The 13,971-nt window shown below is 39.6% G+C and overlaps 1 protein-coding gene across 5 annotated transcripts in view; it reads left to right on the plus strand.

Annotated features, from left to right (window-relative positions):
- trak1a (trafficking protein, kinesin binding 1a) overlaps window positions 1–13,664 on the plus strand; it is a 36,861-nt gene extending 23,197 nt beyond the window's left edge. For 4 of the 5 annotated variants that reach the window (XM_026370313.1, XM_026370314.1, XM_026370312.1 and 1 more), the window contains 14 exons: window positions 63–139; window positions 1,158–1,274; window positions 1,500–1,600; window positions 1,881–1,989; window positions 2,325–2,403; window positions 2,518–2,648; window positions 2,797–2,871; window positions 3,329–3,466; window positions 3,681–3,757; window positions 3,872–4,117; window positions 4,410–4,738; window positions 6,671–7,135; window positions 8,633–8,735; window positions 9,786–13,664. In XM_026370313.1, the coding sequence (XP_026226098.1) occupies window positions 89–139; window positions 1,158–1,274; window positions 1,500–1,600; window positions 1,881–1,989; window positions 2,325–2,403; window positions 2,518–2,648; window positions 2,797–2,871; window positions 3,329–3,466; window positions 3,681–3,757; window positions 3,872–4,117; window positions 4,410–4,738; window positions 6,671–7,135; window positions 8,633–8,735; window positions 9,786–10,806 (3,042 nt within the window). In that variant the 5' untranslated portion in view covers window positions 63–88 and the 3' untranslated portion in view covers window positions 10,807–13,664. Of the gene's footprint in view, window positions 1–62; window positions 140–1,157; window positions 1,275–1,499; window positions 1,601–1,880; window positions 1,990–2,324; window positions 2,404–2,517; window positions 2,649–2,796; window positions 2,872–3,328; window positions 3,467–3,680; window positions 3,758–3,871; window positions 4,118–4,409; window positions 4,739–6,670; window positions 7,384–8,632; window positions 8,736–9,785 lie in introns of those variants that run through there. The other variant, XR_003299543.1, reaches the window with a different exon arrangement.
- The last annotated feature ends 307 nt before the right edge of the window (window positions 13,665–13,971 follow it).

The following is a 13,971-nucleotide window of genomic DNA, read 5'->3' on the forward strand; positions in this document are numbered from 1 at the left end:
GTAATCTTCCCAGTGTATATAGTGCTAAGACTTAAAGACTTTCTTTTTTTGTGTCTTTGCAGTGCTGTGTGCTGACAGAGTGGGCCAGATGACGAAGACCTACAGCGACATTGACGCTGTCACTCGACTGCTGGAAGAGGTAAGATTATGTCGAGAAAGATAAGTTAGAACAGAATGAACACAGATGACTACAGGTTTCGCTGACCCACTGAGGAAATGGTCAAATATTATGTAGTCTGATAGTCTGAACACAGGTTATTTAATGAGGTTTATGACAAATGAGATTTGATAGAATTTGCAGCAGCTGATAGTCAAATCTGTCTGCTTCACACGAACTGATCAGTGAGCCACAGAATGTCTGACATGACATTTTTAGTGATGAACTCAGCTATGCTTCCTTTGCATAAATAAAAACTGTGTAAATATCAAGATGTCATTGTGAAATGAGCCCTAAAACTGAACAGCCAGTCATTTATCTAACTATTGACTGAACGTGGTATTTACATATGTCATGCCATCAACAAAATTACTAAAGCATCAGCTTCAAGAGATCAATAAACTGACCTCTGTTGCTGTGAATAGATACTTTCTTTGGTTGACAATGCATTAATACTCACTTTTCAGATATTTATGTATCTATGTATGTACATGTGTAGTTGTTACTTGCTTTGTGTTGTTCAGTAGTACATAGTGTTTAAATCTGCTGCACTTCAGTGTTGGCTAGTGCTCCAGAGTGGTTGCATCTTAAAAAGATTCATAGTGTTGTGGGCAATAAGAAGAAAAGGTATTTACTGCCCTTTTAAAGACTCCATGATTGTCCTTGTTACATGAGGTGTGGTCATTGTGTTTTCTGTAATCCTCGGTTGTTTGTTCTTTATATGTATGTACATGTATTTTATTCCCCTTTTTTCCCCAAGCTATTCCAACCACAGAATAACATAACAGTGTTAAAGTGATACCACTTGTATATGGCTGTTAAAAATGTAGCTGAGGCCAGCTGACAGTGAGCTTGCTGTAGCTTAACATAATCGCTAGACTGACACTGTCGAAAGGCAAGAAAGCTTCTCTTCATAAATGATCAGTCAAGAAAGTGTATTTTCCCAAAATGCTAAGTTATTCTTTTAATGTCATTTTGCTAACTCATTTGCTCTTTGCAGAAAGAGCGTGACTTGGAGTTAGCAGCTCGCATTGGACAGTCACTGCTGAAGAAAAACAAAACTCTCAGTGAGAGAAATGAACTGCTGGAGGAGCAAGTAGAGCACATACGAGAAGAGGTACACAGCAGAGTGTGTGTCAGTGTGTGTGTGTGTGTTTTACTGTCTTTGGAGGCAATCAAATGTGACATTGTCTGGTAATTGTCTCTCCAGTAACTTACATATTGCATATATTTTTATCGGCCCTTACTTATGGTTAGTCATGGGTGTGGATTTAAAGCAGTGCAAAAGAGGTGTTCTTCTCTGTTCTTGTTCACATTTCTATTTCTGTAAATCCATATATAGGTATCTCAGCTGCGTCATGACCTGTCCATGAAAGATGAGCTGTTACAATTCTATACCAGCGCTGCTGAGGAAAGCGAGGTGGAGTCAACTGCCTCCACACCGTAAGTCTCCTTTCCTTCCCTCCCTCTTTCATCACCTCTCCTCTTCTCCCCTTCTTGAGAAATATAATGCAACACAGCTAATGCAACAGAATTCAAACATAATGCAAACAAAAACAAATCATTATGAAAATGTCTGCCTCCGAAGCTTTTGTAAGCTGTGTAAGGCATGAGAGACTGTCCCAGTGACTTTACAGTTTTAAGTTCAGAGCTTTAACTTTATAAAATAGCATTTTCAGTTTAATTGTGTTGGTCATTCTCTCTAACCTGTATTTGTTTACAGTGTGCGGCCCAGTGAAGCCAGTGTATCACCTCCAACATTTTTCCCCCTGGACTCCTTACAGAAGAAACTCAAAGATCTGGAGGAGGAAAACAAATCATTGCGATCTGAGGTACATGCACTGTACATACACATTGTGTACACGAGTTCCTGCAAATACACACAGTGGTTCTTTAAGCATTAAATACATTTTAGCATGAATATTCTGCTTTGTTTTCTAAATAAATACATTTTAGCACAGACACATTTAAAGTACAATTGCATATACACTTAAAATTGTTTCTGAACAGTACTTATTGTAATAGTGAGCAATGTAGTAAAGCAAACCATTAATAATTTTTTGAATAATTTATCATCTTTTAATTTGTGGTGAAACCCATTATTTTCATACACTTTTACCTTTTTATAAATAATAACACTTACACATAATGTCTCTTTTTTTTCCAGGCCAGTCATTTGGAGACAGAAACTATCTCATATGAGGAAAAGGAGCAGCAGCTTGTCAACGACTGTGTCAAAGAACTACGTGAGTATAATACTGACTACAGTCATATTACGACCACTGGAAACCACTTCCTCAGTGAGGCAGTGAAGCTTTTTGACAGATTATCACTTGCTTAGCATTTGCTCTTGTTCCCAGGTGATGCAAACCTGCAGATTTCCTCTCTGGCTGAAGAGCTGGCCAGGAAGACTGAAGACTCCTCCAGACAACAGGAAGAGATCACACACCTACTTTCCCAGATAGTAGACCTCCAGAAAAAGGCCAAGCTGGTATGACAATCCTGCCCTAATGCCTTAATTATCTACAGCTACTATGTAAGGACTTTGTTACATTAATAATTCCTGTTTTACTTCCATTCATGCATGCACATATGCATTTTTCATACCTGTTGCCCGATGTTGTTGGGTTATTTTGCAGTATGCTTTGGAGAATGAAGAGCTGACTCAGCATTTGGGAGCAGCCAAAGATGCACAGCGACAACTCACTGCTGAGGTAAGACAATCTACAGCCCACTGACCATGGCCTCATCATTAAATTTTCTGCAGCAGTAGTTTCCATTAACAAATATTAATGGTACAAGTCACATTCCCAGAGAATGTCTGGTAAAAACAAGGAGGGTGAGGTAAACTGCTTTGTAGCCAGACTATTTTTAAATCATTGCCTTGCGTGTAGTACTACCTGTAGTATTAATATATTAATAGAACCTTGACTTCTTTTAAGTATTACATCACTGAATGTGATTATTTTATAAACATGTTTCATGTTACACTTTAATTTTAAATAACTGCTTATTTATTATCTTCACCCTATAAACATTTGAATTTGAAAGAAACTCTTTATAGCTGTTTTACTGTACAGTGCACAAAACGTAGTTTAGGATAACAACCATTGTGTCCCTATCAGGTATCATGAACAATACCTAAATGATGACTCTTTTCTCATCCTCCAGTTGCATGAGTTACAGGATAAGTATGCAGAGTGTATGGAGATGCTCCGAGAAGCTCAGGAGGAGCTAAAGAACCTGAGAAATAAAACTCTACCACTCAGCACACCGAGGCGTTTCCACTCTCTGGGCTTGTTCCCGATGGTGAGTGAGGGAGCATGTAGCACTGAGGATAAAGAGGGGTCAGATCATCATTCAACAGTAATTTTTCATTCTGTAATAGACACATTAAACCTAACACATGTTTAGCTAGAAATAGTAGATGTATACAATTGCTTGTATTCATTAATTTGTCACAGCAGATTCAGCGTCCCAGAATCAACAGAATGATTTATTAAGGTTTGCCTTTTTTCTCCAGGACTCTCTGGCAGCAGAAATAGAGGGCACTATGAGAAAGGAGCTTCAAATGGATGATCCAGACGTGGAAGAGCAAAGGTACATCCCATTTAAAACTCAGATTGAAAAGTAGATACGTTAGGAGAATAAATAATTTAATCTAATATAAAATGTATTCAGAATTTTGATATTTATGTGATTGTGTCCCTGCAGACTTCACCCGAAGCGAGTGTTCCAGACAGTGAAAAACCTCAATCTTATGCGTCAGCAGCGTTCATCATTAGCCCCCTCCCCGCTCAACATCCCAGGCTCCAATCAGACATCATGCTTCACCTCAGGGCGCTCTAGCAGGGTGGGCACCCCTTGCACCAACTCCATGTATGGTAGTGAGACAGGAAGTGGGATTATCCTGGACAACAGGACAAGCAGTATCCTGGAGAGTGGAGATGGCTATGATGGGTATGGAATGTTTTATGTGTATTTCTTTGCTTTATTGATATTTGTGAATTGTTTAGTTGTATCTCTAACATGTATTTCCTGTTTCTCCCTCTTTGTTTTAAGTAACTAAGTGGATACCACTCACTCTGAACTCTTCAGATTTATTTCTGTTTACTGGTATCCTTGGTGTTTGTGTTTCTGTTTATGGAAGGATTTTTGTTGGGCTAGAGTTACTAGTCAGTTTGAGACAGGGCCTTACTGTGGTAAAAGGAGACCTACTGGTTTTAAAACGTAACTATGTCCCCCTCTCCAGGTCAGAGGATTCTAACAAGCGGCCCCCTGGCACTCCAGGCACCCCAGGCAGCAGGGACCTGGAAGCAGCCTTACGCCGTCTGTCCCTTCGCCGTGACAACTACCTCTCAGAAAAGCGATTCTTTGAGGAGGAGAGGGAGAGAAAGCTGGCTCACTTGGCCAAAGAGGAGGAAAAAGGAGGTGGGGAGAGTAGCGGAGGCCCAGGGACCCCGACTGAGAGCCTGTTGTCGCTGTGCTCGCATCCCTCCTTCGGGAGCATCTGGTCAGGATACTCTTTCACAGCAAGATCCTACCTGCCAGAGAAGCTGCAGATTGTAAAGCCGCTAGAAGGTGATTATTCGTCTCACAGCCGTAAGGATTCTAATATTCCACATACAGAAAAAGAAATTCAAAATCAAAAACACAATGAAAATGACATAGCAAGAAATTCAAGCTGTGTTCTAAATATGCCCCAAAGTTATACTGAGATTTACCCCCAATCACAGAATCGAAAGCCAGCCATTCAGAACCAGCGGCCAACTGAATATCTGATTTTGCACAATAAGTCTAAAACCTTTCTGAGAACCTCACAGGATCCTGAGAAGGTCCTGCGAAGGAGCTCTAGTTTGTTGGAGGTGAGCAGCCTGCCAAGTAAAAAGCCTTACCTCAGAGCTCCACCGGCTTTAGTCACATGTCTGCTGGAGGTGTTTGAACAACAGCAAAGTACTTTAAACCTCCAGCACTCTTTTTACTTCAGACATACACAGCCACGCTGCTGGTTTGAAATATAGATTACTATACCCAGTGCTCTAGTTTGAGGTTTGTTGTTTGTGAAACAGCCAAATGCAGATGTACAGATCTGTGTTACACTGTTGTCAGACAGACAACTGCTATTTTTCCACATAATTAGGCTCTTCATACCATAAATCATCATTATCACTAACTAAAATGCTTTTTATGTGACTTTAGTGGATGTCAGGTAACTACAATAAGAAAGAACAATGTTTTTTTTCCTGGTGTTAAATACGTCATAAAACTTGAGCACTTTCCAATAGGTAAGCATGTTTGAAATAGCACTTGCTGTATTTCCTTGTTTCTTCAGTTTATAAGAGGATATTTATTATTCTGTAATAATTTAGTAGTACTTGGTTATAGTTAATTGTTACTGGGTTTTGTAGAACTAAACTGTTAACATTCAGTATTTCCTTTCTGATAATTATCCACACAGTGATGCTATTATAGATACAGAGCAATAATCTTTACTGATATTGACATATTGTCAACCAGCCTTAAAATGTTTTTTGTTGTTGTTGTTTTTGTTGTTGAAAATATGCAATATGTGCAAAATATGTACAACTAAAATCTTCCATCACTTTAAAAATAAGTCCACTTGAGACTAACAAAACCTGAAAAAAGAGGTATTTCCTCTTTTGTGGCACCATCTAGTGTTCAAACTCCCAATTACAGCACTTACATTAAAACTTGGAAATGCAAGTGATAACCAGATAATGTGCTTACAGTAAGACAAATTATTCCTTTATTGCAACAGTTTTAAATAAATAAAATCTCATAATTTGCTAGTCAACAGACCAGTCCAAACATTTTTAACACTACAATACATTATAATGTACTGTCCTCTTTTGCTCTTTTGTTTGCTTTTTTTCTTCAGTTGTGTCTTGTTCGCACTTTACTCATTTTCTGTTCAACTTGCCTTTTTTCTTTATTGATGATTTCCTGAATAAAATCGTACTTATTTTCTCATCTTCTTTTCTCTCATTCTTTTCATGTTACTTCTTTACATTTGCTTAATGACATCTCGACATAAATTATGAAAAAAACATTCATTGGACTTTATTAAATGAAAAGACCATGTCATCCAGTGTCACTCCAGCTGCCCCTGCAGTTGTGTGTATGTGCCTCTACTATCAGCTTGCTTGTGTTTATATACTATACAACATTTGCCAATAAACGGCTAGTAAATGGCACATTGTGATCTATTTTAATACATTTAAAAATAGAAATTGTGTTTACTGAACAGACATAATGTCAATAAGCCTACATGCAATATTTATTTTCAATGCAACATGTCACACTGTGTTGATGGAGATATGGTTCTGTGGAGCAGACGGTATTTTGTTGAGTGGAGCAAACTTAAATTTATTAGTAACATATTTTAGCATTAAATCATGTAACATACAAACTGATATGATGAAAAAAGGTTTTACCACAGTTCTCAGGGTATGGATTTAAGTAACATGAGTTTTTCTCTGACCTTTTTTACAGGCTCTGCTACACTCCATGCATGGCAGCAGTTGGCTCAGCCCCACATGGGCGCTCTGCTGGACCCTCGGCCTGGTGTTGTCACGAAGGGCTTCCGCACTTTAGCACATGAGCAGGACCAGGAAGACAGCTGGGAACTGGACCAACCAGAGGAGGATGAAGTCTCATGTGACTCATTCACTGGCTTGTCAGGAGGAACCTTCACTTCCTTGGATCTGCCTTGCTCTACCTCTACTCCCTCTCTCTGTTGCAACAAAAATGGTGACACTGATGACAATTGCCAATCAAAAACATTGCTTGGAGAAGTATGTGGGGATAAAGATGCAAATGAAGGAAAAGGTGACAATGTTGGAAATGCAGCCCTTCTCTTCTCCAGCAACTTCTCTTGCTCTTCTGAGATGATGAATGGGCATGTGGACCTGAAGGAGCTCCAGGCCTTACAGGCTGCCACAGTGGACCACGTGCCTGGTGAGGGAGCTTCTTAGCTGGGGTCATAGCACTGCATCCACCCTCCACTGTAACCCAGGAATAAAGGGAGGGAGATTTGAAGAGCAGGAGTGGGAGGGTGTGGGTTTTGGGGAAGGCACTCACTGGACATTTAACAATCCCACTGTGATGTCTCTTCCTGTATGATCACGCTCATGTGTACACACTTCAACACCCACCCATCCCACTGGCAGTCCTTGTGTGCAGTCATCGAACCACATCAAAACTGAGTACTTTTTTTTTTTGTTCATGTTCTTCATTTTACTCCAGCTTGCATCTTCGTAGTCTTCCTTCTCAGTTCACACTTTTTCACTGGCACACTTTTGCTCTATCTAAACAAATCACCTTCATTTATTTATTTCTTTATTTCTATCCTTTTCAAGCAAGTCTTTAACTTTAGGATGTTTTCTATGATGTTACTGACATCAGTGGCAATTATAAAATGTAAGAAGTAATATAATATGTATTTTATGGTCTGGAGTAATTAAAATAATAACTACTTAAAAAGTAGTTAATTAAATTAGTTGGTGCTAGGTTAACACTATTAGTGTTAAGATTCATATTATTTCTTCTACCAGTCAACAGTGACACTGAAGGACCAGTGTACCACACAAACAGACAATCCAACTTGTGCTTGTGCACGTGCATGTGTCTGTATTAGGTGTTGTTAGTGCAGCTGCCCAAGTCACATGACACATGACATCCACAGCTGGTTAATGCTGGAGTCATACTGGCGCCTGTGTACAGTAACCTTTAGACGCACTCAGTTCTTGTCCTTGGTGCAAATATTACTGTTTTGTATTTCTTTAAACCAAACAAACACCAAATGCCCATATTCAAAAACAAAGCTGCGTTCAACCATGATGTTTGGTAGAGTTGGCCTCTACTGGTGCTGGTGTTAGTATTATTGGTAATAGTAGTAATAGTAAGATTTGAGTGTATCCATATTACTACTTTTCACTCTGTACTGTATACTTCATGTATCATACAGACATCTTCATGAAATATTTCTAAAACTCCAACACCAACAATGGAACAGGGAATGAACTTCTGTAACCATAACAATATTTATTTTTACTGAAACTAAAACATCAGTGTCAAATGGCAACTAAATATAACATAAAACAAGTTTAATAGAAAAAAAAAAAACTTCTGTACTGCAGAAAAATGAATCTTTAATAATAATACTTTAGAATGAAATGGTTTAGGTTTGCTTTGTGGATGTTCAGTAAATCCCCTAAACTTTGACAACTGATATGAATATCATTAGATTTTACCTGGACTTACTGGCTGGCGGGAAACTTACCTAACTTACTATCACAAGTTAAGGAGCAATTACTGTACGCTGCTGCTTTACTTGGGACCTATTCTGTGATCATGGCCTATTTTCCTCCACTTTCAAACATTAATATGCTGTGTTGTATGGTGCATTTTGTCTGAACACTAACAATCTTTTTCTGTTTGGTTTTCCTTCTCTAGTCAATTTCCCAGGGAAGTGTTTGTCCCAAACTAGCTCCACATACACTTTCACTACCTGCAGGATTCTCCACCCCTCTGATCAGCTGACCTCTGTGTCCCCAAGGTAAACACTTTCATTACTTTCTCTCACTGCTGCATTCAGTATTCAATTATTTTCTGTCTGTACTTGTGCCATTTTGTTCTGTGTGTGCACAGCTGATATTGTACACATGATGGCAGTCTGTTGTATTTCTTGCTTTCCACAGGCAGCATTGTAACAATAGGCTGGAGTACATATTACTTTTACAGTAAATTTAAAGTTATAAAATTAATGAAGACTAACAGAAGCAACAGGTTTAGCTGTCTAAATTTCCATTATGAAAAGCAAATCCTGTAGCTTCTTCACTCAGTCAAGGAGCAAATTCCTCATTTCTTCCCCACAAATAGATTTAGAGGCAGAAGTTCTCTGATGCCACCACAACTGGCTGATGCACTCTATGACACGTTTGTCTGATTGGCCTTGACAGGTCATGTGTTGAGGAAGATGAAGTGGAGTTGTATCACATGGTTGTCATGGCCGGCGTAGAACAAACCCATTGAATGCACTGACTGGGGTGCACATGGGTGAGAAAATGCATGGGAGTGCATTACTAAAAGCTGTGGCTGTTTGTAAACCAGAATAATGTCTGTCATTTGCCCCTAACTTCCCAAATAGGCACAGGCTGCATGCAGTTTGCCTTTGAAGTTCCTTCTCTACATGTTCCTGACTAACAATATAGCTTCTGAGACATTCAGTGACTCCACTGATCAAATCCAACAACAGATTTAAGTGTGGATTCTTGACATTTGCAACCAATGTAGTAGAAGGATAGAATCAAGACAAGGTTTACCTATCACATGACTAAAAGACCAGTTACAGTCTAAACTAAGAATTGACATAGGCCTAAGCTAATGTGCAAAAACAGGAAAAGGATTTAATTGAGGCATGGTTATATTTTAAGTAAATGATGTTCATATATTCATTGTTCTTTTTTGATGAGTCTACTGGAAGTATTAAGACTTGATAACTCATGTGACTCAACTCTTTCTCTGCTCCCACACTGTTTCTCACCCAATGCCACCTGCCACCATTCTCTCTGCCCTCCCTTCTCTCTCCTCACCCCTCCATCTTCAGCCCAACTATAGTCTCCTGTCAGAGCAGTGCTTATGTTGGCAGCCCTACTACTGCTTCCTCTCCTGTACCCTTCTCTGCCCCGCATACACCTTCCTACACCCCCTGCTGCACTCCTCGTCGCCTCTCCCTGTCTCTTTCTCTGGCTGAATCCTCCACCAACCTTAGGGACTCCACCAAGACCACTAGTACCTCTCTAGGGCTGGTGCGCCTCTTGCTGGAACGTGGAATCTCCGCCTCAGTGTATAATCCTCGCAGCTGGGACCGTGGCCTGAATGTCAGCGGAGCTTCAACACCTGTGGGAGCAGCACAGGTGCAAAGGTTCACCGATACACCATTGGAGACTGATGAGATACGGCTGTGGAAACGCCCAGACACACTGCTCCTTCAACCCTCAACCCCACCCAACTCCCCTCACTCCAAATCTGCTTCCGCTACCACCACACACCCTGTTTTTCACTTCAGCCCTTCAGCTGACGAGCCACCATACTATGACACCTTCCTCGCCTCCAAACCGGCTCGTACCATTCTGAGAGAAGTGCTGGGGGAGGCAGAGAAGGACAGAGGGGACAAGACAGATGATGACAGCCAAGCAGAGATGTTAAACCTGCGACTTATCGATAAACTAAAATGTTTCCGTACCCTCTCGCCTCTTTCTGCTTCAGTATCATCTGGGAGCACTCTGTTTGGCTCTACTGGACTGGGGAAAAGTACATTGGGAGGGGGGCTTCCAGGTCTGAACGCAGGACTGAGGAGGAATCGAAGCTATCCTGCCATGGTAGGGGCCAGTATGGCTATGAAAGACCCAGGAGGACCCCCTAGCACAGATATACTCATACCACATACGATGCAAACCTCAAATACACAACACACAGAAATGGGCAAAACACAAACAAATTCCACGCTGGTCAAAAAGACCATACACATGCCACAGACATTACATGCACTGGAAACACCACAGACGATAATACAGAGACCCACCAGGCCAAACGAGACACTGAGGGATTCAACAAGCAACAAGTGATGATGAAACTGTCTCATATATAGGTAACATTTAGTATATAAGCCCATACACAACTAACGGCCCGCCTACACATCTATTTACCAATTACCACGTTACTATACAGACATCCTTCAGCTGCACACATGAGGAGTACCGTCCATCCACATCATTACTTTCTAAACAGTCACTGGTCCGATTAACATAAACTAACTCAAACGGTGGTGAATGAAGTACTACTGACTGCAACTGTTACACTGTGTTATACTCATACTGTCAGACCAGAGTAATACAGACAGAGTATGTTGCCTTCTTCTGTCTTGTAACTGTATATGCATTATACTGTCATATATAGTGTAATATTAAAGGCCCAATCTGGTGAAAGAACTGCAGAGATTCAGTTTTTAGCCTCACCCTTATTGAATGCACCTTTGAAGAAAGCCAACAAATGAGTCTGAAATTGTAGGCCCAAAGATAACAATGTTTTTCGTGGAGGTTATTTTTAAGAAAATAAGGGGTTAACACACAGGAGTACACAAGGAGAATGCTCTTATTACAGCAATGTTACTTTTACTTTGAGGAAGTGCAGTACCATGATTTGTTTGTAGTCCTAATGTTGTTAGACGTAACTGCTGACAGAACGCACTTTAAGGGTTTGGACTTAAATATTTGATATTTCTAAAAACACTAAATGGCTGTTTAATGCATCATGTCATCATGTAGGTCTATTCTGTGAGCTGACAGGACAGCAGACAGAGAGACTAATGCCAAAGCCAACCAAAGCTAAAACTGAAAAAGTCTTCTATATTTGGGCCACTGTGGTATTTTTAAGCCTTTAACTGTGTCTGCATTGTGTTTAAGAGAAATTACAGTGTCACCTACAGTGGCATTAGCACTAGAGATTATTTTTTACTGGTAACAATTTTTTCTCTCTCTGTATGTGTGGTATGTACAGTATGTAATCTATGTTTAAAAAATCCAGATTGGGGCTTTAATGTGTCCTCTGGCTGTGACTGAATGTTCTTATGTGCCTATCCTATTAACCACTGCATCTCATTTCAATTTACATAGCCTTTTGTGAGTTATGTGTCAGAGGTAGTAATTGAGAATAAATGTGCAAATTAATGTATTTGCATCTGAACGTGCTGAGGGAGACCCACACATGCTCATTTGTGTCTGTTCATTTGTGGTTCTTTGTTTTCGTTTTCTAATGAGTTTGGGTGAAGCTTCCCCTTGGATTAGAGTCCACAGCGACATGCAGCACATAAATGATAATGATAATACAGAACAGGTTCAGAAATAGACACTGGTAATCAAGAAACAAAGGCAGATCTGCAGAGAGCACACAAAATATTTAGTGTTTTTTTCCATTTTTGGTGCACCTTTGCTCTTTCCATGCTCATCTAACTATTATAAAACAAGATTAAGAAAGATGATGAATGTAAAGTGACTAGAGTAAATCGTGACTGCATGAGCCCAAACATCCTGATTGCACCAAGATGCTGAAGAGAGCTGCATCATCAAAGTACAATCCACCACAGATGCAGCAGCACCCAGAGCTTTCACTCAAAACCAAAGTTACACCCAAATAACAAGCAGGTGGAAGTGTTTCTGTATTGCCGGTGTAAACCTTCATCACACAGTTCACAGTGCAGTTCATACTTTCACCATCTCAATTATTGTGTTAAAAATCAATACAAGCATATGGGTAAAAAAAAATGAAAGCAATATTAGTCATTATGACACTTTGTTTCTGAATGTAACTGTAAAAAGAATGACTTGAAGTATCGCAATGGTGGTTTTAAGAGTAGGAGATTGAACTTTTATCAGTTTGTTTCTGTCAGTAAGTTTTTGAAAACACTGACCCAGTCCCAGTTTCTACATCAGAGATGCTCAACAGACATCTGAAATATTTCCTAGACTAAACGTGGTAAAAAGAAGAACACATATATGAAATATGCTCCTTACACTTTCCTGGCCACTGAAACCTTTGTGCTCAGGTCATCCAGTGTTTGAACCCCCTGCGAACCCCAGTACTTTGGCACTTATGCTGATCATACAAGTCATGTCACTGTGAGCCTGAAGCTGGACACTGGGACTGGGCCTGTGACTGACTGATGACTGAATGGACAAAATGGCTGGCTCTGAAGCTGGCTGTGATCTGTTAAAATCCTTAATGATTAAGGGATTAAACTAGCAATGTTATAAAGTGGGCGATTATGAAATATAATATGAAATTTGTATTAGTAGAAGCATGCACATGACTGAAAGCCCATTACACATGTTGAGGTGAAGAACTTTTGTAATTGTTTATTCTGAACTATCACTGATATTTTTAATCTTTAATCTTTTTTTTGCACAGTTTGGTGTTATGATTTACATGATTTCTGTGACATTGACTTTTTTGGAACTTTGCCATTTAAAACTATGGGTTCAGTTAGTTTCCTACAAGCTTATTCTGCCCATTACTTCATTAAAGTTTCATATTTGTACGTAACAGTTCACAGCATTTAATAATGATACTAAGTGCTAAGACTGTGCTAGTCTTGTTTGTGTGGGTGCGTGCGTGCGTGTGTGTGTGTTCTCTGTGTCACTTGAATGTAAGTTAATACAAATAGTAATCCTGCTGTAGGGCCATATTTATGTACAGTTTGTGTTAAACTCAGAAGGGGAATTGTTATTACATTGTAAATGTATGCAACACAAAGACTCATGCTAACTTTTCATTGAGTAAAAATGCAACATGGGAAAAAGAGGAAGTTAAGTAGTTTGTTTTGAGTTAAGAGAAGGTTTTCTGTTCAAGGACTTAAATGTTCTAATTTACAGAATGGACTATGCTGTCAAATATAAATGCATAATTACAAATTTGTTTTCCCTATTTACCAAAGAGTACTGTGGTTATTTACTTTTTAAGTTTCACTATTTTTACTGTATATGTCTCGTTCAGGGCCGTAAACGAGTAATGAGCATCAAAATGTTTACATGTCATTGTGATTAGTGACTACATGAGAGAACGAGTACAACTGCTGTTTTCACTTTCCTTTATTTTTGTGTAAGCCTGATTTTGAATCCTTTTTATGATGTCTCCATCTGCACCGTTTGATTGCCGACTGTTAGTGTTAGTGCTTCTTCCTGTGACTGTTACAGCTTTAATCCACAGGGGGGCAGTGTTTCTCGGAGAACAGAATT

This window comes from Anabas testudineus, chromosome 16 (assembly GCF_900324465.2).
Source record: "Anabas testudineus chromosome 16, fAnaTes1.2, whole genome shotgun sequence".
Lineage (NCBI taxonomy): Eukaryota > Metazoa > Chordata > Actinopteri > Anabantiformes > Anabantidae > Anabas > Anabas testudineus.